The following is a 27,213-nucleotide window of genomic DNA, read 5'->3' on the forward strand; positions in this document are numbered from 1 at the left end:
GGGCTTGATCTTAGGCATTTTTAATACCCCGGTCTGGGAGGAGCGCGCCAGCTGATTCTTTGCCTAAATGTGAAGTATTGCATCTGTCATTGCCTATTCTGCTGCATGTATGTGGAGCCTGTTCAGACCGGGTATCCATGGCAACCGTTTCATAATGCCTCACGAAACACCTTAGAAGAGGTTTCTTTTTATCTGGGCTGGAGGGCTGGGGCAGAGAGGTAGTGGAATATCAAATGAGAGCTGAGAGGGTTTTACTAAATGCTGTTTAAACAATGTCTTTGCAAGCATATTGATTTGATTTGAAAAAAAAAGTTAAAAAAAAGCACAACCATTTGTCAGATCCTAGGGATTGAAATGCAGAGTAACAAATGTGTTTGCTTGGAGATTTTCCTTCTTTGCTCTGTAAATTATATAATTCTGCCGCACGGGAGTCGTGAGACTGGCACTGATGTTCCCTCTACAGTAGCCCAATCCTACAGGATGAGTCTAGTCATGTGGAATACAGCAGGCGTTAGCATGATGGGTGTGTGTGTGTGTGTGTGTGTGTGTGTGTGTGTGTGGGGTGCAGACTTGCAGCCAGCTGGGTCTTCTGCAGGGGTGAGCTAAAGCCCATGCCAGGAGCTGACAGGACCAATCAAGGTAGAGCTCAGGCCTCATCCGTGCATGTTAATCAGGCCGTCAGAGGAGTGGGGTCGAGGGCATCTGTAGGGGTGCGTTGTCATGGATACAGTAGCATTTGCCCAATACCTGAAAAAGGTAAACAAACTGATTAGGGATAATAATCTCAGATACATCACAATCGAGCTGATTGTGAAGCTTTTTTGTTGTTGTTTGGTGTCATCATCATCATCTTACGTACTTCATGAAAGAGTTTGTTTCTTTTTTAAAATACATTATTAGAGAAAAAATAAAGCCCAGACCTACCAAAAGCAGGAAAACCCAGAACAACATCAAGACATTGGTGAAATGCTTAATGTTGCTAGTTTGTCACTCCTACCTTTATTTTTTTTTACATATGGCACAATGTCCACGTTATGTCTCTTTAAAAATAACCCAGCTTGTCAGTTTACTACACCGGATCCTTTAAAAAAAAAAAACAGTTCTTGTGTGAAAAGTAAATGATTGATTATTATTAAATTATTTTGGCTTCATTCCACTAAGACTCTGAAGTGTTTATATAAAGGCGTCCCAGTCTGGTTCAGTTGGCTGCACCATCAAGGTGTCCGAAGGACACCGCGAACAGACGTAACCAGGACGACTACTGTCACGTCCCTTCACTTGGACACACTGTCAGAGGCGTCTTACCTGGACTCAAGACAAAAAAAAGACTGGACTGTGGCTCAGAAATCAAGGTCCCAGAACCTGGACCACCAGTGGAGAATCCACTCAAGGTCCAGTGTAGCGATGGGATCCACTGGTGTTGCTGACCGGTGTTTGATCAGGACGTTTTTAAAGAACATCATGCTTCCTTTAGTTTTATAGAGGTTTCATTTTCCATTTTCCTCTCATCACCTGCCAGCGCTGACTAAAGTCCCAACACTGTACCTGCTTTAAGGACCTGTGCTAACTCTCCTAGCATAAACCAACTGATGGGGTATATGATGGGGTACTAAGAGATGTGAGACAACAGATCCAACAGTACAGAAGAGCTGAAGTCCACTATCAGAGCGGCCCGAGCTTCCAGAGCAGCTCCCTCGATGACACGCTGCACTGCAGCTGTAATTCATGCAGAAGGAGCTCAGTATTGAGCGCTGCTCGTGATCCTGGTCTTCAGAAGTCCACCATTATTACCAATTATTAAACATTTAAAATGTCTCAGTTTCACTCTTTGAATTCAGTTACTTAAGTAACTTTGTCTCATTAATCTCTAACATCTGCAGTGGTGTAACACGATTGCCAATCAAAAGGCTTCTGTCGGGGTCGACCTAGCTCGGCCACTTTTGACTGCTTTTATGCGGAACATCTTTGAGGTCATTCATCTTTTCACATGCTAATATTCTAATCAACATTTCCTGATGAATTTGCTGTTCTAAAGCCTCCAGAAAGGACAGACTCATTTGTGTTATCGGGCAAATTAACCTTTCCTGCAGGAGGGAGCCGCAAAATGTTTTCACCGCGAGAAAGTTAATTATATGAGATTAGTGATGATGCGTTGGGATCTGATGAGAAAGGACAGTTGAAGCGTTCAATCATACATCTCACAGGTGTCAGAAGGTTCTGTTCATCCATCCATCATCCATCCATCCATCCATCCATCCATCCATCCATCCATCCATCATCCATCATCCATCCATCCATCCATCCATCCATCCATCCATCCATCCATCATCCATCCATCCATCCATCCATCCATTGATCCATCATCCATCCATCCACCCATCACATTCATCCATCCATCCATCCATCCATCCATCCACCCACCCATCATCCATCCATCCACCCACCCATCATCCATCCATCCATCCATCCACCCACCCATCATCCATCCATCCATCCATCATCCATCCATCCACCCACCCCATCCATCCATCCATCCATCCATCCATCCATCCATCCATCCATCCATCCATCCACCCACCCATCATCCATCCATCCATCCATCCATCCACCCACCCATCATCCATCCATCCATCCATCCACCCATCACCCATCCATCCACCCACCCACCCATCATCCATCCATCCATCCACCCATCCATCCATCCATCCATCCATCATCCATCCATCCATCCATCCATCCATCCATCATCCATCCATCCATCCATCCATCCACCCACCCATCATCCATCCATCCATCCATCCACCCACCCACCCATCATCCATCCATCCACCCACCCATCATCCACCCACCCATCATCCATCCATCAACCCACCCACCCATTATCCATCCATCCATCAATCCATCCATCCATCAATCCACCCACCCATCATTCATCCATTAATCCCTCCATTGATCCATCCATCCACCCATTAATCCCTCCATCAGTCGACCCATCCATCAACCATCCATTAATCCCTCCATCCATCCATTCATCCTGTGTCCTGGTCCACAGGAAGACGGCCCTGTCTCTTTAGCTGCTGTGCTTCATCGTGTGCAGGAGCTGGTTGCCAACTGTGTCCTTCTGCTGTTTGGTGCTTGGCTGAGAGGATGTAGACAGTCTGAGCACTGAAAGCAGCTGCCACCCGAATAGGACAGAATCTGAGATGACGAAACTGTATTTAATTTGAAACAATGAGCTCAGAGACTGCGACTCAGTTGGCTCCCAATTTCTTGAAGTACTTCTCAGGGAAAAGATGGCGGTACACTCTATTAGAATCAACTTTATAATCGAAAATAAATAAATAAATAAATAAAGGCTGAGATGAGAAAAAAGATAAGAACAACAGTTGAAACTGAGACTGTGTGTCTGACTCTGGCACCGTCCCAGGAACACCGATGTTGCTAATTACATTAATGTCCCACTTCAATATTACTACCTTCTGTTACTCCGTCGGCCCTGCAAAGTTCCCCTAATTTCATTTCAGTCACCTCCTTCTTCTACACCCCCCCTTCCCCGTTTATTTTCTTGGCACTTATTGAAAAAGCAGTTGACGCCTTCTTCCTTATGTCAACGAAATATGTCCCGGTGTTGATAACATGTCACTGCCTCTATTTCTAATAAAGAAGCAGTAATGTAATTACAGCACATTATATCATAAATAAATCACCACACGTTAGTACAAGAACGAATAAAATGGATTTGACCATGTTTATGTATATCACAGCTGTTATTGCATGATTCCTCACTATAAACCATAACTATAGTCCCAATTCCAAATTTACACCCAGAATGTAAAAAGACGCAAAAGTCCTTAATGCCACGCTGCAACAACAGTAATGTATAGGTGGAAGCATTTAAACCAGACATTTATTAAACAGATGATTTGTTACAGTTTTAAAATCCACCAACTGAAATGATACAATTCTGTCCACAAGTAGAGTAAGTAGAACTTTTCCTCATTAAATCTCCCATCTGTGAAGCAGCTGGCAGAAGGATTTCGCCCCTTTTGCTCTGATCAACAGCCTTTAACATTAGAGGGAACCCAAAACTGGCTTAATACTAAATGACTCCTAAACACACTGAAACGGGCAGAGCAGTCGGACCCAAACGCAGCACGCTCAGGAAGAAGATCCGGGTGCGCTGGCAGAGCGAACCGAGCAGCAGAAGCCTGGCGAGCAAACAGAACCCAGAGGAGATCTCCACAAACTTGAGGTCAGAGACAGAAGGCAGAGGTCTTTTACTGGGACAGAGGCGAGGCAGGGTCAGTACCGGGTGACCAGTCCGTAGAGGAACACTGGACTGACTTGTATGAATGCAGAGAACAATCTGGCAGAGAGGGATCTGGAGGGAGGAGCTTAAATGCCAGGTTGATTGCAGATGCAGCACAGGTGAGTGGAATGATTACCTGAAGACAGACTGTGGCTGTTTCCGAAACCACCCCCTATACCCTACATAGTGCACTCAAGAGCGTGGACGCCATTTTGAAATAGTGTCCGAAATGTTAGTGAGCATCACTGTACCCTATGTAGTGCACTCAATGTATCCCACAATGCACTGCGTAAAGTAGTGTACAAGCGAGCACCCTAACTCGGAAAACATATCCCATCAGCCTTTATGGTATCACGTGATACCGACGGGATACATTTTTTAACATAATTTCTACTGTGCGGTTTGATATATGAAATTTTTGGAAATAAGAATTTTTTTTTCAGTAGGGGTCTAATATGATCATCTTAAAATATTACAACATAAATGTGTAAAAAACAAAACAAATCAATCAATCTTCACTGTCCCCCCCTCCCTCACGTCTGTTCCTCACCAGGCAACAGAATCTCAGTAAAATAATATTTACAAAGATGAAAAGTAGCTCTGGATCCATTTTTGATGGAAAATTGCTTTATTAAATGTTTTCACTCCAGCGGAATATGACTTGAGAATGTGCCATCACGTCTTGGCTTGAAAATGTCAAGGGACACTTATTATTTTAGGTAATAAGTAATTATTATTGTATTATTATTGACATGAATATTTCATTTTATTATATAAAGTTAATTATAGGGTAAAATATTGCATTTTCATAAAATGACCGCTGACTGTATTTCTGATGGGTTAAAATAATTAAATGGACCTGGCCACTTTTACCGGCGACCAGTTCTTAATTATTATGCGAAACCATGACGTCACTTTACGTGCGCCGTAAATGACGCCGTCCGAATACTAACTTTAAATTGAGTGCGCTATGTAGTTCACTCAATCCATGTCCCCCATGTAGTGAGTAGTGGATAGGGAATGAATGTGTGGTTTCGGAAACAGCCTGTGACACACAGCATGTTAGCAACAGCAAATAGACCAGCAGCATATCCTGGATGGCGCTCAAAGGATCCCAGAGAGATTATCCTCTACGCAGGTGTCAACAGATTTCAGGACACAAACTGCTACAAATTTATGAGCATTAGAAAGTGTTTTCTGATTTAATCCACACTTCCACCGATGTGGACCCTTTGGTAGCCTAACAAGGAATATAAAAAACTCAAAACAGAAAACTAGCAAAAAGAAAGCAACATGAACTCATTTCAACCTAGGGAATGTGGTTATTAATGACGCAGTATTTAGAATTAAAAGAAAAACTCTCAACAAATAACAAATATAAATGATTTTTACAACACACTCTTGATAGATTTTGGTCCTATAACACCTACAACTAAAACTGGCCTCCTACGGCCTCCACAACTGGGCCCAGCTGACAGGATCAGACACTCCCAGGCTGTCAGTCCCTGCACGCTGTGGTCGGGTCCCTTTGGTGCCAGTTTCCGACCTACAAGGTCTCCGTCTGCAGCTCTCAGATATTTGATGCTTCTGTCTGATTTCCCCCCCCCCCCCCCCCCCCCCCCCCCCCCCCCCCCCCCGAGGACAATGGCAGATTGATCAGAGGCTGCCGGAGTGTCCGATACAAGCACCAGTGACAGGTTAGGTCACTTAAAATGAATCACCATCAACGTTTTAACATGCGTGTCCTTATTTGTGGGGAGGGGGGGGAACTCAGAGTTATCACACAAAAAGTTAAATTCCACATATTTGAGCATGAAAAGGTACATTTTGGGTTCATATTTTCCCATAATGATGACTGAATATTCCCAGCGCATTTGAGTCCCGTTGCACAATTTGTATTGGGAATAAATTCATCCTGTCAGCCAAATCGGGGTCGAGTTGTTGCTGAAGCAGATTCCAACAGTCAGGAGTTTTACCAAAGCGTAGAAACAATTGAGTCCTGAAGTTTAGTCCAGCAGCTGGACGTAAACTTGTGTAGATTGGCATCTGTTCATTGATTTGGGAATAAAGCATATCCGTTCTTCTGATGAACAATAGAGGGTGAGCAGCACGAGCACTCGCGTATACCGAAGATTAATCACAGTCAGAGCGCATAAGCGACTGTGTCAATAATGTGGTTAAAACAAAAGAGCCCATTTGTCTTTGTCCCGCTTCACCCCAGTGCTCTGTGAGTATGTTTAGCTGGAAACCGATGAGCTGGCACTCTCAGCAGTTTGAGCCCGGGCCAGACGTCTTTGCTTTTTCCTCTTTCTCCTCGCTCAGTTCCTCCATTTCTCTCTGCGGCCTGCGACTCGCTCCTCGATGCGGTAAGTGATAATGGCACGTGCGATACGGTTCAGAGGTTTTTCGCAATAGGCTCTTCCCCATATGGTCTGAGACATGGTACAGGAGAAAGTGCCCATCCAACAAAGGCCCCTTCACCTCCATCACAATCCTCCCTTCATCTGTAAGCCAAAAGATGGACTCGAATCTCCCCTTTACTGCAGCCCCCCCGGCTGAGAGAGGCTACTGGAAACCCATAAAACCTCTCGATCCCCAACCCGCTGAGTTATGAAACTGATTATCGGGAACCGGAGAGGCTAGAATTCAGCTAATTGATTCTACTGGAGAAAGCAGCCCCCCCCCCCCCCCCCCAGTAATACCATCGAAGAAAAGACCAAACCCAGTTTATGATGATAATTCTCTTGGTGGTGAAGTGTGCAGTTGGAAGCTTTTGCATCATGCTAAAGCCCCCATGCTGCCCAGCAGTCGCAGCGAGGAAGCGGCTGGCGTAGGAGCCAAACTACCCTACAGGGTGCACAAATGTCAGCGTGATGCATTTTGGAACTTTCTACTGTACACAATGGATCAGTTGCAGCTCGCAATGAAATCCAGTCTTGGTTGTAACAGCAGATGGGGCAGGAGCTCTGCTGCTGCTGTCTGATGGTCGGCGGAGTAGCATCGCTTGCTAACCGCTAACACTCCATCACAATTAGGTGACGCGCAATTGCCATCAGTTATATGTGAGCATTTAGGAATCCAGGTTGCTCTGGAGCGTTTATAGGAGTCTCACATGTCCTGATGATGGATGGATGTGCTGGAAGATGCAAAACGCAGTGTTTGGCGCTATAGAAAGAACCTCCCCAGGGCTCTAAAACAACATGTGTAAGCTGAAACAGAGATCTTGCACCATTTCCTTCTCCTCAGCCGAGTTGCTGATGTTCTGTTTTCTGCTTTGACAGAACGAGAGGTGGAGCGTCTGTTGGAGGTTATTAATTTCTATGTCAAACATTTAAACTATGGCTTTGGGGGGAAAATGTCAAAAGGATTTCACATCTAGGTGGAACAGGGAAGCAGACAGGATGTTTTAATGTTTCGCTCGCTTCATTAGAATTCCCCTTATGTGGGCACCAGGAGAGAAAACACACAGGAGACACCAGTAGAAACTCATTTTTCATATGCAACCTCCCATGATTTATTTTTATCTGAGTAAAAATGAGTTGCTGAAGTCATCAGTTGTTGCAGAACCCCTCGAATCCTTGTCTGAAGGGGAGCGCGAGGGAAATTAAAGAAACCTCCCGACCATATTCAAGAGACCTCTTTGAGTTCAAATGCAAGAGAGGCAGCTGCTTCATTATGCAGGGAAAGCTGTGTCCTACAAAAATCTTCCATCAAACGAGGGCTGGAGCCTATCGCCTTCAGAACGGAGCCATAGTCATGGACCTTTTATCCGAGAATACTCGATTTTGTAGAATACAGCAACGATGAACCGTGACGACAGCTTGTTGTGATCGTGATCTACAGCCGCACATGGGGTTCACATGGCAACCAGGTCAGAGGTCTGGAGGATCGACGGCATCAACACCTGCACTAGCGCGCCCAGACTGCTTCCTTCAGAAATAATGATGAGGAACAAGGCTTGAAAAACACAACAACCTTCCCCTCAAGGTGAACAGTTACATAATGTTGCCTGAACGTTCCATCCAACATTAATTAAAACAGAGCGGCTCCAGTATCTGTGGTCCGTTTGCTGGGCTGCCACCCAAGAGTGGCAAATTTGGGGTTTTTTGATGTATTTACAGTGTCTGCCTGGAGAAACAACACAAGAAAGGGAACTGGAATTGCTCTGTGGTTCTAAAAATAACCCGGTTCCCCTGCATAATCCAAATATCGCGCTGTCAACGGTCCCAGGAGGAGCTCTCTCTAAAAGGAAGTGTCAAGCAAAAGGACAAATAGACTGTTTGCATTAATATATTTTAATGTTGGCTCATCTTTAAATCTTTGACTCCCTCCGGGGCGGTGAACCAAAGTCAGTCAGCTGTGACGGTGTCTCTGGACAGATGTGGACCAGGTACACACATCTGAACACACCTGAGCATTGCTCAGCATCTCCACTGGCGCTCCATCCTGCTGTCTCTTCCCCCCTCTTTTGTCTGCTCGATATGTTGCACGTAGCAACGACCACAGTCAAGCCCAGCTCAATATTAGGCATCAGAAGATAAAGGAACCGACTCCCTGCCATGCTGAATCCATCCAGAATGCTATTACAGCGCCATGGCAACAGATGAAGACACACAGGCCCCTGGATGGGGGGCACTGCTGGCTCACTCGTCTTCTGCGAGACTGACTGGCAAAAAAGCTCCGCGGGGCTGCTATGGCAACAGACTGATCGTATGCTGAGAGGGGTTGTTGACGGCAACGGTGTCACGTGGCCCAAGTTGTCAGTTTCCCCCTGAGTTACAGGAAATGAGATCGACTCAGATAAAGATTCGACCTGGGAGAGATGGCCAGTATCAGGTTGCACGCCTGTGTGTGTCTGTGTGTGTGTGTGTGTGTGTGTGTGCGTACACTTTGTCCTTGTTTGGCTGACAGAAGCCCGGGAACAAAAGTGATGTAACACAGCAGCCACGCGCCAAATGAGGATATCTAGTTATGGGTTGACAGTAAGCTTGCAACTTCTAAAATATGTAGCCTCAAACTACTGAAATATGTATGTCACATCTGCGCCCAGGAATAGTTTTACTCCACTTGCTGCCTGGAAGCACCAGCAGCAGCAGATTTAAAGGGCTGACAATGCAATGACATCAAACTGTCAGGGGAATAAACCAATGCCAGGAGGGCAGACGTGTCTCATTCTCTCTCCTCCTCCGTCATGAAAATCCTGGAACTATGAGATATGGATCGGCCTTGGATGTGAGAGCTCGAAGGGGGGGGGGCTTTTTGTATGTTGAGCCGGTGCGCCGATTGATCATTCGCTCCCACTTGGCGAATGCTCGATGGCCAGCGCTGCGGCCCACAAGCAAATAGTGCTGAATGATTGGAAATGGTCCGAAAAGCAGCAGCTCTGCCATTTTCCAAGAGACAAACAGTGCGAGAGTGATTAGACACTTTTAAATAAGCCTCCTCCCTGGAGAAATATGGGCCCTTTGAATGATTTGAGCTCGTCTCAATGTTAATTTAAGAGGAATTCATCTGAATTCTGCCGTACAGCTGAGGCTTGAAGCTTTGAGGATGACAATTTTCTCAATTTGATGAGAACGGCAATTTGAATATGCTCCAGAGTGCTTGGAAGAGCGATCAAGTGACCACAAAAATGTCATTTATCCCACAAAAACACAGTTCTTCTGCACTGTTCTTCTGAGAGGGTGTTGGTGAGGGCACGGCTGGATAACTGAGGTAGAATCCTGGACTGGAAGCTTTAAAAGGAACGTGCTGTTCTCCCTCCGTTATAGAAAGACGTGCAGACATCATTGCTGTTGCTGCCAGTAACGCTGCACCAAAATCAACTATTTAGAAGATCGCCAACGTTTTGTGGTTGGGAAGGAGGCTTCAGGTTGCGCAAGAACACGCCCCACGACTGTCGCGATTCAGGCGATTCGACTGTCGGATCAGAGCGCCACCAGAGCGGAACGTGCTGGGGGGGCAGCAAGCAGGTGTGTGTGAGTCTGTCAGCACACATGGTGAGGACAAGACTTCTGGAAGATGGCCTGTTGTCGAGAAAGGCAGCAAAACAACCTCTTCTCTCAAGGAAGAGCATCAGGGCAATGATGTTGGACCACTGAGGTTCTGGCTGAGATGTTTTGAGGCATCTAAGTCAAAGCTCAGCCGTGTCATACCAACTGGAACGCTTCCAGAGATCGGTGTGTGTGTGTGGGGGGCACATCCTGGGAGAACAGCTGGGGAGGAACAATGTCCAAGACGGGGCAGCTTGCCACACGGCAAAAAAGACACCTACTGTTGAGAGGATGTGGAGAAACATTCTGACAAACCCGATTACGCAAAAATGGGCTTCATCAGTGGGCTGGAGCCCAGACGTTGATTGACATGCTGGGGTGAGATGCAGAGGTCTATAAAAAGAAGGGTAAACACTGCACATGCAGGCTGTTGGCAAGAAAAACGCTATGTGACTGTCAAGAAAGGGACTTTGACATTTAGGAAATGCTTGTAATTACTCTTCAGTCTATTGTAACAGTATCAGACAAAAACGTTGTGATTCATTCTCAAAATGTTGGCCGCGGCTGCTTTATGTGGCCTTTTCAGCAACTCAACGAGAGAATACGATAAAAAAAAAGAGAGAAAAACACATTAAATCCATCCGCTGTTAAAAGACTGCTCATGTTTATCAACATTACGGCTTGTCTGTCCGACACTGCCCTCTGCTGGAGCTGCGGCGTCATCAACAGGTTTGTGTTTGAGGTGATCTCAGTATATAAGGATATAATCAAACCTTTACCTTATTCTCATATTATACAGGCTCATATTTAAAGTCTTTATGTCTTTGGATATTGCTGATTGTAGTTTTCAGCACATTTGTGGTTCAGAGAATTAGAATATCAGTTAAGATGGTTTACATACAGTATATGTTAGCTCTGACTGCATTAATCATTGATTTAGCAGTTTGATGCTCATTGGTTATATAGGTTATTTGTCATCAATTGGTTACTGTAAATGTCAACTAAAGAAAGGTAACTACATGCACTCTGACAGTTCTGTATTAATTTAACAAACTGATGTTTTCTGCAACATCTGGCAGAAACTCTCCCAGCATTTCCACTTGCAATTGAGAGTTGCTCCCAGTCGCCTCCATCTGCCGTCTGTCCTCGCTCCAGCCTCCCTGCTGGTCTCCACATGGGAATAAGGTGGGGAAAACTCAGCAACTGTCCTTCGTCGATGTGGAAAAACCCTCCCTGGTTTCCACACCAGCTGGTGGAGAAGGAAAGAAAAAGATTACAGACAAATAACAACCTGCTCAGCAACAAATTAAAACAATAATAACATTATCAACACCAACAGCACTAATAATAAATCATGTGTGAAGAGTAAAACCCAACTCAAAATAAATTGCATTTTTATTTAGATATTCTTTATTTAAGAATTCATACTTTACAAAGTCGTGCCAGTCTCTGTCATTTAGCCTTAAATGAACGTGATTTCACGTTAACGACGTCAGGGTGACAGACCTGAATGAACTATTAAGAGAACCTCCAGCCCATCTCTAACTAGTAGGGACCAGTGGAGCAGGTCTGATTTCTGCGAGTCCAACTGGATGAGGACCTGACCTGGTGCACCTACAGGTCTGTGGTAGTTATGAAGGCACAGCAAAGAGGGGATCGTATGGTTCTTCTCTTTCTGTCCTTCCCTCCTGCCCCCATCTCCTTCTCCACACCCAGCCATCCATCAACAGGAGGGTCCTGCCTTATGAGAATGGTCCTGCTCCTGGTTTCTTCCTGTTAAAAGGGAGTTTCCCCCTCCCACTGTTGCTTGTAGGCTGCTACTTAAGTGAACAGAATATCCTCGTGTGACCCACCACCCACGGGAAGCTCCTGTGGATCAGGTGTGATGCCGCGAGGCAGAGGAGGACCTTAGACGGATCGTAACCAGGCATCAGAAGCTGACGTGGGAGACATGGACGTCACCAGAACCAGAACCTGCTCTGGAGGCAGGGAGCCTAGGGGTTAGATATGGGGGATGTTAAGCCAAGGGAAGCCAGAAACAGGACCCAAGATGCAGACAGAGACCAACCTGAGCATAAAAAGGTTTAATTTCCAAAACAAAAGGTCACAAACAGGTAAACCTGCAACAGGTGGCCAAAATGCAGGTGAGTGAGGCTGACCTGAGCAGCAGTGAACTGGGAACTGGGAAATAAGACAATAGGAAAAGAAGATAAGGTGAGGCAGGTACAACTCACAAGGAACGCAGACTAGCAAAAGTTCTATCTCAAAAATTCTCAAGAAGTGTTCGCAGAGAATCTAGAACAATCTGGCAACAAGAGGAGAAACGAGCTGCTCCTTAAAGCTGCTGGGCCAATCAGCCCAGATGAGCTGCAGGTGAGGGAGGTGTTCCAGGCCTGGAGAACGGAGAAAACACAACAAAAAAACACTGAATCCTAACGGTGTGTGTGTGTGTGTGTGTGTGTGGGGGGGGGGGGGGTCGATCTATGAACAGCTGTGGTTCTGGAGCTCTATTGGTTAAGGAAGAGATGATTGTCCTGGGAGCAGAGCAGGTGGATGAAGCTGGGGACACAGAATCTTGCCGGAGAGTCATAATTCCTCACATTTATTCCCACTGAATGTTCATTTGTGTTGAATATTTGAAGTCTGGCTGGATTTTCAGATTTGGAAGCTTCAATTTATCCTTTTGTTCAGTTGCAATATGATTTTTTTTCTCTTTATAAAATGTATGTTGTTGATGTTCTCTTTTCTGGGCAGCCTCTAAGCCCAACTTGTGTCCGGGGACACAGCTCCTCTTTGACCGGACTTTGTTTTACAGAACCTTCATCTGGAGAAGGTCGTCCATGAGCGGATTGATGTGATGTGATGTGAGCGAGCTCCATTTCTGCTTGTTCTCACCGTTGCTTCCACAAGCTCAATGTGCTATTTCTCCATTAAAAATATGACTTTACTGTAATTTCCTCAGCTTGTTCTGGTATAAATGATGGAATGCAATTAAATTGTAATATAGTTATAGGTAAAATTATTTCCCTGTGATGCAAACTTCCCACTTTAAAGCTCAACCATGTGATAATTTTGACTCACATTTGTGGAAATAAAAGGTCTGATTGGCTTATCAACAAATATGCCATTAATCAAATCACAATTTTACCTAATAACATAAAAATAATCCTGTTATTATTCCCGAGACAGAAAAAATAAAGGGGATGCCTACGTTGTTTTCTTTGTGTTATTTCCTATATGTCCACTAGGTGTCTCCCCCTTGCCATGTTTTCACTCAAAAAAAGTCAAATGCACAATTCAGTTTTTATAATGTAGATTTATTATTTTTTATGCACAACATTTTCTTAACAATGAAACTAAACACTCACGCAAATGACCAGAAAATTAACAAACAAAAAGAAGCACACAATACAGTCCATAAATCAAACCTATAGAACCCATGATTGTCACTTACTGTGAATCACAAAAAGTACATACTGTGAATAAATAATCTACAGTAATATTTACAATATGCACAACGAGAATTCAATGGGAGTGCAAATAAAGCTTTGGATCCCTGTACAGAATATAAGGTAAGCAGATGTAGCCAGCATACGTTACCAAGCAATAATCATCAAAAAAGACAGAAATTTACAGGACAAGGCTTACAAGAAAAAAATTTAAAAAGCCAGAAGATCCAAAATGAAATAACCTTAATCAAAAACAATGCACTCATTGTTCTGTACAGTGTTGTACACCGAGTATTTAATGCATGTTGTCCAGTGGGGAGCAAGGCAAAAATCACGTGACCACAGCTGAGCGAAAAAAGAGGAGAGGCGGCGCGGTAGAAAGAGACTCACGACGCCCCCTGGCGTCCGCAGCGGGTACTGACAGAACGAGGCTGCGATATTTAACACTGTACACCTCCTCTGTGAGCTTTCCCATCCGACTGAAGACCAGAAGAGGCAGCTGGTCAAGCAAAAGTACGGGTGTGCTTGTGAACCTTCTCGCTGTTGGCTCAGCAACACACACTTATCACAATGCACAAACAGACAGGTGAGCTGAAGGCGTTCTGTCATGTCCCAATCTTAGAAATTACCCCGAGCTCAAATACTCCAGAGCCACCTCGTAGCAAAACTTGTACTGGTCCTAGAAAAGAGGGGACAAACGGGAATGTTATTTAATTTGTGTTGGAATTTAAGTTTAGACAATGCAAAATGTACAATCTGCTGCAAAGACATGTTTAAAATGGTTATTATGGTGTATTTATACAGTGATCATATTTGTATGACCAACAAACGGTCATTTATAAGGCTCAGTGGGGGACAAAGCAGCAGAATTTAAGGTGGCAGCTGTGATTGATCAGAGAGGATTTACCAGTAGATCCACCATGTTGGGTTTATTGTTCCTCAGTGTCTTGACGGCGTGGAAAACGTCAACTGAACGCTGGTGTTGGAGCATCTCACACACGATGCTGATGGCACAAAATGTCCCACTGCGGCCACCTCCGTTCCTAAAGGTGTTCCGTGGAGTTGATGAAGGGTTAGAAAATGAGAACAGTTTCAGGTCAGTGATGGAACTGCAGTACAGCCATGCCGCCAGTAGGTGGAGATGTTTTATTTCTGAGAATGAGCTGCGATAACTTACAGACAGTGGACCACAGTGCGTCCCTCGCCCCCATCATACTCTTCCTGCCACTTGTCCACCTGTCGAATAAGCTTGAGGAAGGAGCGTTTGGATATGGGAGTGTCTCTGTACATGGGCCAACCGAGGAACTGGAACTGCTGCACCATGCGGTATCCGTCCTGAGGCTGGGTCAACGCACCAAAGGGTCGGAGAAGGAGGGGGACATGTTAATTGCCATGGCCCAAAGTGGGACTCAGACTGTAAAGATGCAGGACTAAACTGAACCTCCATGGTAACATGCAGGACAAGAGCGATAAGAGCAGTAGTAGTCAGAGGCGGCTGATAGATGAGCGCGGTTACCGCTGGCGACGGACGGTTAAGATCTGAGAAGCACTCAGACATATTCAATCAATACTGGTCCTCAGTGATCATGTGTGAGGAGACACATCATAATGAGTTCTGCAGGCCAGAGTTCACTCATGTCTTAACACGAGGAGTCGGCACGGACACCTGCAGACCCAGCGAGCTTATGCCGGTGACACGGCCTCCATGGAGGTCTGTCGGTCTCTTGGACTGTTGTCTGGGCTAAGATGTATCGCTAATTAATTAAAACCCTGGAGTAGTTTATGAAATACAGCTTAGGAATTAATGCAAGAACATATGCACAAGAGGAAATTTGACCCCTTGCGACGGACCCACCACACCCTCTGGCCAAAGGTTACTGAGGCGCGCTTATTTCGAACTTTGTGAACATTTCTCCAACGGTCGCCAGGCATTTGCCTCAAGCACCAGCGCAGTAAAAAAACCAGAATGAGTGTGCACAGCTTGAATGGACAGGCTGGTCTCTGAGTGGGAGACATGAGGTGTGCGGGCACGGAATACATTGGATGTCGTGATCGTCGCAATAGAGAATTTTTTTTTTGGAAAAGTTGGAAAAAAGAAGCGACACTAAATGCACCACAGGCAGATGGAGATAAAACGTAATAAATCAAATGTACCCGTGCTGCATTGTAGATCCTGAATATTCTGCTGATGATGTCCTCCTCCAGGTCGGCAGAGACAAACTCCACCTGGATGTGTCCATGACGGTGGACACCATTTTCTGGCCAGTACTGTGGACACAGCTAAACAGAAAAGGCAGAGACACACACATGCGTGCAGACACACACATGCGCGTGCACACACACGCACGCACACACACACGCACACACACACACACATGCCCCCCGAGCAAACACAGACACACACCAGAAAACACAAAACAAACGCAGAAAAGACACTTCATTAGCTTCAGCGTCACACTTTTTTAAAGATCTTTAAACAATCTAATGTGACAACTGCCAATACGTGTTTGTTTTGTAACAATATAAAAAGGTTCACCTCTGTAGAAAATCAAATCATCCTTTTGCTACAACTTAAAATGCATCAAAAGTGTTGTTCTCAAATAAGCTCACGTTTGTCTTTAGGTGCAGTTTAAACTTAGTTAAGCCTTTGTTTTATTTTGAGAAAACCTGTTTTTATAAAACACTCCCCATTTTCATGACTTGTTCTATAATTACCTGTATTGAATTTTACCTCAGGACTGCAATGCTAATGCTAATGCTAATGCTAATTGTTCTGAAAACTTTCCTCTGCCGCTCAGCCAATAAATCTCTAGGATGAATAATAACTTAAGCTAAATTTATGCTAGCTGTGGCGCCCTGATTGCCGCTGCCCAGGCTGGATGTGACATCATCGAGGCATTATCATTCTGAAAATTACAGTTGATTTATTAAGTTGTGCTCCAATTGATCCGGTTTCATTTTTTGTTTTACAGCATCATCAGGCGTTAAATCAAACGTTCAGTTACAGTATTGACGCTATGCTCCGGCAGCCCTGGTGTGCAGAGATGAATAAAGTCTATCGTTTTCCAGTGTGAAGGTGAAAAAGTCCAGTTAAGGCGCCACACCTGTGGAGCGTGCTACCAGCCCCATTGGACTCATTCGCTTTGGTGGACGGATACAAACATGGATAGATAAAAATCTGCACCAACAAGCATGTCTACATATTGACTCATGGACAAACGAGTGGAAAAAACAGAGTAACTGGGAGAAAAACAAATATCAGGCCTGATTGCACGTGCATGCAGACAAATAGATGCTTCCTGCCATTCACCAAACGGCACGTACGTGCACAGGCTCATTGGCAGCAATGAGACCTTTTTTTTCTGGCTTCCTTTGAGAGCATGTCAAAACCTGACAAATTCAACAGATGCAAAAACAAAGCATCTGATGGAGGAAGAGAGTGAACCTCCACCTCCTCGGTCTCCCAGTCTCCCTCTCGACGTTCCCACCTGTGCTCCCTCCTTGGCTGCTTGTCTGGCAGGCTACAGTGAGAATATTGAATGAAAGGTCTTTTCTATCCAGCCAGTCAGCCATCTAGGGAAAGAGGGATTTGGATGGAGAGAGCAGCCTGACTTCAGGCTTTGATCCCCGGGTGTTATGACAGAGCCTCGGGCTGAGAATTCTGGAGAGCCTCATCCAGAGGCCCGTTTCTCCAACTGCACACGTTATCATGGGAAGAACTTCCCAGTCAGCAACTCTCAGACTTGCAATTTCAAATGTGTTTGCCACACACACACACACGGACACACACACTTTGGTTTTTATGTGACTCATAGCCATAATAAATTATCCATCTCCTTGCCCTAACCCTAACCACCCCAACTCGCTCCCTTACCCTGACCTAAAAACAATTCTAACCTCAGCATTAAAGCCATGTCTTAACCCTCAAACATTCCTTTGAAGTTGTGAGGACCAGCCAAAATGTCCTCAATTTTCTGGTAGAATGACTATTGTTGGTCCTCCATATGTAACAAAGACGAGGGCACACACACACACACACACACACACACATGAAATACTGAGGAAGTACAGCGTCAGTCATGTGTTTGGATGCTGCGTGCATCTGTTTGTGTTCATACACACGTATCGGGTCGGGTTTACCTGCGCTGGATCAACGTCATTCAGCATCACTATGGATGTGCAGTGATAGTCCAGAACCAGCCTCCAGAAATCCTTTACCGTGTTCGGAAGTGGGTGCTGGGTCACAATGAATGCGGACGGCTGCTTGTAGCTCTGCAGCAGAGAGATTGGGAAATGGCATGAAGAACATTTTAAGAGTTATCCCCAAGAATAACCCACAAAAGCCCCCCCCTCCTTTCACTGTGCTCCTAATGGAGGTTCCATGTCTACAGAGGAGACGCTCCTAAACCAGACTAACGGTAATTGAGGAAGTCTGGTCTAGGTAGTCCAGCATGTATCCATTTAATACTTTAAAATTAATTTATACATTTTATGTCTAAAGTTCATTTTGTGCTTCTACTGCAATGACAGTAATACGTTCACATATTAATTCTCCATTGAAAGCAATCAGGGACGAACAGCCCTCAGCACAAAATAGGACTATTTTCATTTGCAACTGTATGAAAGCTCCATCTCACGATGGCCATGTGAAATAATTAAATACCCATGGACATGACTGAATGGAGCAACAGGGTCCTAACCTCAGATTCAGTATCTGGGAACATGGCAATGTTTCACTCTAGAAATTCAATGCCACCGCAACTGACCTTCAAAAACATACAACAGACAGTTTAACTTCAGAGGCTGAACAACTTTATGTATATTATATACATGCTACAACTGTCTGCAATCTTTTGCTTTTATGTAATATTGTTCAACTGGTAGAACTACTAAGTTCACCACTCACAATGTTATTCCCCCTGATGTTTTCCATCAAAGAAAGCATGTCTGCTTTGATGTCACTGATTACCATTTGACAAGAAGAACAACATGAGCCAGGCAGCTGCAATTTCCTGACTCCTGACTCTTGTTTCAATCTACCATTGGAACATTGCAGGGAATCATTCATAAAGATGGTAGTCTCCCTAAAACGCCTCAAAATGTTTTTATCCACTTTTATATCTGCGGCTCTTACGTCCATTAGTGCTGCGTTGATGTAATTGGAACTCTCCCCATCAATGGTGATCAGGAAGGGGAGGCAGCGGTCTGGAGGGAGGACGTCCATGCAGCGGTTCTTCTCGTGGTTCCGAGGCAGCAGGGCGATGCTGCAGTCTTCCACCCGCAGTGTGGGAGTCACCATGTTAAGAGTCTGTCAAGGCGTTAGAGATGCCGTCAGAAAGAGGCAAAAGGGAAGGCACTTCGGTGTTGACGGTGCCAATATGCTAATAACCAATTCAGTTCTTTAGTTACGTTAACGACGGTTCCCCTGATGCCTAGAGATTAAGCTTGGGGATCAATATGTCACATAGAGCTTATGATGGATTAAAGAGAGATGACATATTTGCTATTGATTGACCCGAGAGGGAGAGCACCACTCATCGAGTGACATGTTCACCATCGCTTTGCACTTGAGATGCTGCGCTAGCTTAAGCTGCACGCATCAATGTAGACGTATCAAAGGGCCAAATCTGACCCTTGATACATCTGTATTTGGCCTGTAAAACGATCTTATGTGTATCACATGCAGTTATGACGTGTTGACACGGCTCATCCTACAGCATAACTCCTACTTGAGTTATTCCAAAGCACCAAGCTCTTTTTTCCATCTTTACGTTACCTGACAAACTGTTGCAATTTTAATTGAAACTATTTGATTTTGAATTGCTAAAATAGGCAAAAAACATTTAGATGCCCCTGACAAAATTCCCCAACTTCATCTACAGTTTGCTCTGGTGGTAAAATAACTGAAAAATGCATTTTTAGAGCCAGTTTTATATTTCTTATGAAAATAAATGGCCAGTTTGCTTGTTTGATAAAAGTCTCACCCTGAACTCCTCTTTAATGGGGCTGGAGTTGGTCTGCGGGTCCAGTCGGTTCATGTCGTAATAAACGGATCGTAGCTGACTGGCAGGAATGGTGGTGTCACCGCAGAGACATGCTTCCAGAATGGCGTCGTGGATGAAGACATACTGCTCCTGCAAAAAACAGCATCCTCATTGCGAATCTGTCAGACATCTAAGACCCACAGCTTCGTATGAGTGGTGTGTTCTCTGCTGTAACAAATGGCATCAATGCAAAAATACTCCAGAAAGCAAAATAAAATAGTCTTAAAAAGGTATCTAGAATTTGATGATCAACTGGATCCCAACTCAGCCCATCACCTCCAGCTAGGATTTTACCTCCGTTGTCAGGATTAGTTCTTTCTACTAAGATCTAGTAATTACCTTGAATTTAAACTTCTACTTTGTAAATCGCCATAATAGTGATAAAGAGCGGAATAATTCATCGATTTTGAAACAAACACAGATCGAGACAGATCGTGTTTGAAACAGATTACCAGGCAGAGGATCAAATTGCACGTGGGCCATCTCCCACAATGTGTTTGTTTAAACAATCCTAATAAAAATGTACCGTGGTTCTTGTCTTTACATTACAAAACTGCAAAGTAGCGCCACTCCAGGTTGACTGCCATGTGGTCTTGGTAATGATCGCTGAATAAAAGTGATTCCAATTTGTATTCGCAGACCAGCAGAACCTCATGATCCAGTGCTTCAGTTCAATTAATCTGACCCCCAGCAAGAAACAGTGGCAAGGAAAAAACTCCCCTTTCAACAGGAGCAAACCTTGAGCGGAACCAGACTCATACAGGAGGACCCCCCCCCCCCCCCCCCCCCCCCCCCCCCCCCCCCTTCCCCGGCTGTTTAAATGACATACCTGCTGCTAGAAGACCTGCTAGACTTCCTTAACTTAATAATCATATGATTTGATGATAGCTCCTCGATTTCCTTTAATCCCTCCCATGGGAGCCTGCATGACTAATATTTGTTGTTTACATTCAAAGGCCACATTGCATATTTTTGCATATTTAATATGTAATATATTTTATTCCGTTGTGAAACTGGCACTATCCCGAAAGAGGCTAAAGGCTCTTCCTTGACCCCATCGGACCATTGTGACCTCAGCCAGGTTCAGACGTCATGATCGATGCACGAACATTCTCGATGCTTCAGAAGAGGAAAACAAGCTCCCTGCAGTGCAAAACTGGAAAATCGCGACACATTTCCTCCCCATCACATCAGGCAGTCAAGCAGCCAACATGGTGACGCGGCTTGAGGCTTGATGCAAATCTTTTCTGAAGTGACATTTTCAGCTGACACCGGCTTGTCACTTCGGACTGGAATCCGCACTCTCGCACAGGGGTCACTGATTTACAGATTCCCAAACATGTGTTGCCATTCGTTAAGTCTGGCTTAGAATGTCAACTGGTGACCCAGGAAGTTGGAGTGACTTGGGTCAGGTCAGCCGCAATACTTAGAATCCACAGATTAATAGATCTTATCTCAGCACAGGACCTGTAAACAACAACAACAACAACAGGGCTTTTTCATTTCCGCAGACTGAATTATGCACTGAGCGCTCGACCACAGGACCGAGGAAAAGTGCCAACAACCCCTAAAACACCTGCAAGGCAAAGCACACACATGCACGTAGATTGAAGGTCACTGAACTTGAGGAGAGTGACTCAGGGTGAACAACATTTGGTCTCCAGTTACTCAAATCCCAATCCGGATGTCAACGATGAAACATTTGCCCATTAAATCCAATGACGCTTGTGATTCAATGGGAATTACGGTGAAATGATGCATTCAACCGGACTATGGACACCTCCAGATGGCCAGTGTTGGGGAAAATGCAGAGTCCTTCAGTCGTTTTATACCGACATAATGTCGGTAGGGATGTTGTAGGGAGCCAGGGATGTTTTCATCCATTAATATGAGCTGAATAATGTCAATCACAAGCAGATAAAGCCATTTAAACTGTTGCATTTATTATATTTCTGTGGAAAAAAAGGAGTTGAAAAATGTAAAGATGCAACTCCAAATACATCTGCACTAAATGGACACATTATTCACCTGAGGAGAATTAGTCCAACGAAGGTCAAATTAAATTTGAATGTTTTAGCTGAATCACGAACAAGATCTCTGCTGCGCTCTAAAGTCTCGAACATTTTCCTGCGGAGGGTTGGTTTTGTTGAGAACTACAGCCGATCTTGTAGACCCACGTCTACGGCATCCTCACTGCCCTCTGAGCAGGAAGTGTTAGGAGACAGGTGTGACACCAGGTCCGTCGTACCTCAGTCTGGACCATGTTGACTCTCCGTGAGCGCAGCTCCCTCACGCAGTTGTAAATGTCCACCACCCCCTCCCTCTCTGCCATGTCCAGCATGATGTCAATGACGATGAAGCAGCCCGTCCGTCCGGCTCCAGCACTGAAAGGAAACAGAAAAAAACCCAAAAGGCCCAGATTTATTTATCCTATTCCTTTTTATTTGACTTTGTCTCTCTTTTGTCTTCATTTTAAATGGGTAACTTAAAGTTATACCTGTCAAAATGGGGAAAGTATTTTATTCTGACGCCTTTTATGTGACAACTTTTCATTGGCCGAATGAAATCATAAATGACAATAACAACACAAGGGTCTAAAAATAAAAACTGGCCGAGGTGACTGCACCCTGTATTAATAGTTAAGGCTTAATTTACTTGATATTACATGATGAGTCATGAATATACAACTGCGGCTGTGCTGATTTTTTATTAATTTAATACACAATAATGTGCGTTATCACCAACCTTTGGGGAAAAGAAATCATTGAAAGCCTTCTAACAGAGTACAGAAGCATAAATACATGCACACTGACCTGCAGTGAACCACCATGGGCCCAGCATTGGTCATGGTCTTGGACTTGACTCTTCTAATAAATCCCAGCAAGCCTGTGGCGTGATAGGGCACGCCGTGGTCCGGCCAGCCCGTGAAGTGAAACTGCCGTATCTCCCGGATCTCATGAGCCCCTCTCTGAGGAGCAGAGTCATCGTGTTAAACACACACAGCAGAGCCCAGCGCGGCGGTGGCGAGAGGACTGAGAATACAGAGCGACTACGGTGTGAAAGAGCCCTCTAAAACAAACACGGAGTTGGATTGAACACAAACATGAACTTTACGGTTTCAGGATCAGAGGCAGCTGCATTTCCATTATCTGAAATGTTCACGGTTGATGCAGTCTTGGTGTCCTGTCCTGTCCCACATTTTAATATGATTATATTTATATATATTTATAAGAAATTAACAAAGACGACAAATTATAGACGTTTGTTGATCCTAACATTTTTTTTCCTATAATATTTTTGGCTTATTTAGCTTTGTTGCTACTGTTAAAGGACCAGACTCTACTCACTCTGTAATGTCAGGTAATGTCGCAATCACACTATAATAACCCAGCGTCTTAAAGGAAAAAAATCAATGTGTGATGGGAAAGTAATTTCCCAGTCAATAATATCCAACTACTTAGTTGCAGTAAGAAATGCTGCAGCTCATTTTGTAGCACATATAGTGAAATGGTTAAGTCATAAAGGCAAATGCACCCTAGGCAATAGTTGCGGTCCGGTGGGCAGATACTGAGAGAGCGTGGCTTCACGTGTCTCGGCGGCTAACGGGGGTTAAAAAGAGTACCTTCTCCACCGCGAAGGTCCTGATGACGTACTCCGACAGCAGCTCGGTCTCTATCAGCGTCACCTTGACATCCCTGTAGATCTCCGTGTCATCGGGCCAGTACTTGCAACACTTCACCTGAGAGTGACAAACAAGCGTTAAACAACAACGTCCACGCTGCCTGTGGGCCAACTGCACGTGCACCCACGAACGTAACCAGAGCACCTCCAGCGCGCCACACAGCGCCTTCCCGTTCTATAGCATTCTTGTCAGGCCAAAATGACATTTGTCCAGTAATACGTTGGCGCTCCCGTCAAGGAGCTGCTGTAAATGGGAATCTTAGATATCGACAGAGAACTCATTCTCACATTGTTTCATTTTCATTCTCACATCTGTAATGTGAAAATCACTTCAAAGGCAGGTTGCAGCAGCGGGAGAGGTGGTTGGTGGTTGGATTCTTAGATCTGTCTACGCCAACTACTGAATCACTAGCACAGAGAAATAGGAAAATAAAACATTAAAAAACTGTCAGCTGTGATGGGATTAGGAAGCGGAATAATGACGATCCACTAATGATACGAAATAATAAACCCTTTACTGTTTAAAGCAGATTTCCCAACAGAAATCTAAAACACCCCTGTGGAAATATTACTTGTATTAGGTATCATAGGAGTGCAAAATTAACCCTCCCTCCTCCTCCCCTGTTCAATTAAACTGTTGATACTGAGGGAGCGTGGCTGGCGCGGCTGAGATTGAGATCATGGAGGTATATCAGAGAATGATAATTTTTGATGAGGGATAAACGCGACATCAGCCACAACTAGATTCAATTTTCATCTCTGGAGTCGGTGTCCTGATTAAGAATGAAATGAGATTTTGGTTTGTTCAACGACACAGACTGAGGGGGACTTTGAGGTCCCTCTCCCTGACACTGCTGATGACTAATCCCCGATGACAATCACAAATCCGCCGTCCGCTTCCAGCCAGATTAAATTAGGCAAAAGCCATTACCTTATTAGATCACTCCGAATCAGATGCCTGGTTTAGGGAGAGTTAGCCGTTGGGCTAAAATATGTCAGGGAACACACAGATGTTCTTTTTTTTCTGAGGCTGAACTCAAGTGGGCCCCCCAGCAACTCATTCGCTTATGGAAAAAAGAAAACACATGTGGCATCAACCACACCGTGGTACCACCCCCCCGAACCAAGCGCGTCGCATCTCAACGTGCACCGAGTGACACTCCTGTGTGCGGCGCTGGCAGGATGGAGGCCGTGTGCCGCAATTTCCCAGAGTTCCTCAGCAACTGTGCCGAGCAGATGGCCCGCTGTGATACGGCGGAATGATTTTACGGCGACCCTCAGTGGAGCCACCTTTCCTGTGACCACCTGTGCCTGCCGCCAGCCATTGGACAAGGATCATATAACAGACGGTTAGGGGGCCCGGGCCCGTTGAGGATGCCGCTGCGGCTAAGCAGGTGTGGAGAAGATACGGGGCGGAGAATCAGCTACTGTAGAAGAATGGCCTAATGAGGTACCAAGAGATGGGCCCATGAATCACGATCAGCTCGGCTACAGAACGTTTAAGCCAAAAATGCGCATCAGCAAAATCAAGTTTAAAACTCCAGGAGAAAATCTCTACCGCAGTAAAAGCAGCACACTGTGGAATAAGCCCTATATTTTCTCTTGATTATTACCGAACCAGGAGAAGTGAAGTGGAACAAAACCGGATCCCAAAATACACGGCTGTAGAGAACACAGTGACGGTGCCGATGTTCCTGCGAACATTAACAACTGTTCTCATCATTCTCATCAATAACGGTCCCCTTTTGTCCAGCCAGGGCATTGAGGGAGGTTCCCAGCTCGTTAGAAGCTGGCGGCTACAGCCGGCTACAAACTGCCATTATTGAGGCCACTCAGATGAAACAGTTGCCTGGAAACCTCTGTGGTAATGAAGGCCATCAATCCGTTTTCTCCCACTTCTGACTAATCAGATAAACAGAGTAAAAGGCCCAGACGCATGAGGCCAATGCTTAACTAATGCAGCACACCGGCCACATCTGTGCACCGACGTCCGCAATACACGGAGGGAGAAAAGCCGGTGAGGTGGAAATGAGGCCGAGTCGAATACTCACCCTGCCGACTTCCACCAGGTTGGTCACCATGACGATAGCTGCCGTGTTCTCCTGCCAGACCATCTTCCAGAAGTCAAAGACTGTTTCCTGCATTGGTCCTGAGAGAAAATAATAATAATAAGTTAAAAATCAAGAGAAGCATGCAGAGAGAAGCAATGAGAAATGAAAGCGTCTCAATTTTGAGGCAGCAGAGAAACCTTAAAAAAGAAACAAATGAAAAAGTGTGTCCAGAACGTGTAGATTAGAACAACCAGGATCTCCAAATCCTGAATAACAGCCAGAACCAGGAGAGGCCCCAGAACTCCACGGCAAACCCTCATGCCGATGCCCCAGTTTGCAAACTGATTATCCAAATGTTAAATGATTGATTTTTACTCTAAAACCGGCAACAAAATAGACAATAACTGTGGAGCTGGATCTGTCCCCACTACCGGGACAAATACGAATGCTTCCTCTGCGTCTAATTCCAAAACAATGGCAACTAAAATGAGGCTACAGTAGCTCCTCTACTGGAATTATCACTGCTGCTATTCAGCAGAATTGTTAGAACCTTTCAGCAATAAAGCACCGTTCAGGAAGACAAGTCACTCCTACAGTCTTAATTGCAATTGCAGCACGTTTCTATCATCCCGGTGAATTTATTCAGCTAAACCATTCAGCTAAACCATCTCCCTCCCCCTGGTTTTTGTTCAGATTGTCGCCACATCGTCAAAACCCAATAAGCACGTATCATTTACTTCACCATAGCAACTATTTCTTTAATCCAATGTCAAGGCAATAAAGCTTCTGTCTGATTCTCTCAGAGGCAGACAGAGAGAAACAAATCAACTTTCACACTGGATAAACGCGAGGGATTCGGACAAATTACAGCTCTATTGCAAAAATGCAGCTTCTGCTGCCATTCCTGCTCTAAGAGCTCCGATTCAGCATTGACAAACATGTCAAAGCTAATTTATTTACAGACTTTCGTGCAAATGATTCCTCGCAAAACACTTACTGCCCAACAGGGGGCTTAAATAATGACAAAAACAGAGGAGTACGAATGAATAAAAGATATAATCTTTACTCTGTGTGCGTATGTGTGCGTCTGTGTGGATCTGTGTGTGTGTGTGTGTGTGTGTGTGTGTGTGTGTGTGTGTGTGTGTGTGTGTGTGTGTTGACGAGAGAGTGAGAGTGTCACCAAATCTTTTCCTGGTGCCAGACCAAACCAGCTGACTATAGAAAGAAAAGAGCCCAAGAATTCCTGCAATATTTAAAACGCTGAACAATGATTATGGATTGACAGGAATTTAATTATTATTCTGCTTAATTAAAATGTTTAATATTAGTTTTAATCAAGAGCCAAGTGGGGGAGAGAGAAAAAAAAATCAAATCAGTTCTGACAAATTAATTAGTGAATGCAAATCTCGTACAATTCTGCACTCTCCTGTGATGTTTTAAATTACCTGGAGACATGACAAACTACGCAGACATGCACACAAATGAGGCTGGGGGCACGGTGGTGCATCATTTAGGGTTTTGACTGCTCTCCCTACGAGAGCAGAGGAAAATAAGTACATTACAGGGTCTAAGAAGGTGACTAACCATTTCCCTGAGTGTGTCATCTCCCAGTCTGAATTATTAATCACCATTTAAAAGACCCCAATAATACAAGTGTGCATAATTACACTTTTTATTTTTTAGGGG

At 44.7% G+C, this 27,213-nt stretch overlaps 1 protein-coding gene and 2 long non-coding RNA genes across 11 annotated transcripts in view; all 3 read right to left on the reverse strand.

Moving 5' to 3' along the window:
* Window positions 1-3,717: 3,717 nt before the first annotated feature.
* LOC105418091 (uncharacterized) lies at window positions 3,718-4,373 on the reverse strand. The gene is made up of 2 exons (XR_965474.2): window positions 4,282-4,373; window positions 3,718-4,208 (listed from the first exon to the last, which is right to left on the reverse strand). It is a non-coding gene; the product is annotated as an uncharacterized lncRNA (long non-coding RNA).
* Window positions 4,374-11,679: 7,306 nt separating this feature from the next.
* Window positions 11,680-12,622, reverse strand: LOC105418090 (uncharacterized). The gene is made up of 2 exons (XR_965473.2): window positions 12,371-12,622; window positions 11,680-12,296 (listed from the first exon to the last, which is right to left on the reverse strand). It is a non-coding gene; the product is annotated as an uncharacterized lncRNA (long non-coding RNA).
* A 976-nt stretch (window positions 12,623-13,598) lies between these two features.
* The window catches only part of LOC101064138 (protein tyrosine phosphatase receptor type M), a 117,514-nt gene continuing 103,899 nt past the window's right edge, over window positions 13,599-27,213 (reverse strand). For 7 of the 9 annotated variants that reach the window (XM_029831375.1, XM_029831376.1, XM_029831374.1 and 4 more), the window contains 11 exons: window positions 25,528-25,625; window positions 23,418-23,534; window positions 22,609-22,763; window positions 22,044-22,179; window positions 19,736-19,885; window positions 18,886-19,059; window positions 17,892-18,023; window positions 15,906-16,031; window positions 14,929-15,092; window positions 14,659-14,794; window positions 13,599-14,430 (listed from right to left, as the gene is read on the reverse strand). In XM_029831375.1, coding sequence (XP_029687235.1) covers window positions 14,377-14,430; window positions 14,659-14,794; window positions 14,929-15,092; window positions 15,906-16,031; window positions 17,892-18,023; window positions 18,886-19,059; window positions 19,736-19,885; window positions 22,044-22,179; window positions 22,609-22,763; window positions 23,418-23,534; window positions 25,528-25,625 — 1,442 coding nt within the window. In that variant the 3' untranslated portion in view covers window positions 13,599-14,376. The remainder of the gene's footprint in view (window positions 14,431-14,658; window positions 14,795-14,928; window positions 15,093-15,905; window positions 16,032-17,891; window positions 18,024-18,885; window positions 19,060-19,735; window positions 19,886-22,043; window positions 22,180-22,608; window positions 22,764-23,417; window positions 23,535-25,527; window positions 25,626-27,213) is intronic. The other 2 variants (XM_029831369.1, XM_029831371.1) reach the window with 2 other exon arrangements.

Source organism: Takifugu rubripes, chromosome 22, assembly GCF_901000725.2.
Source record: "Takifugu rubripes chromosome 22, fTakRub1.2, whole genome shotgun sequence".
NCBI lineage: Eukaryota > Metazoa > Chordata > Actinopteri > Tetraodontiformes > Tetraodontidae > Takifugu > Takifugu rubripes.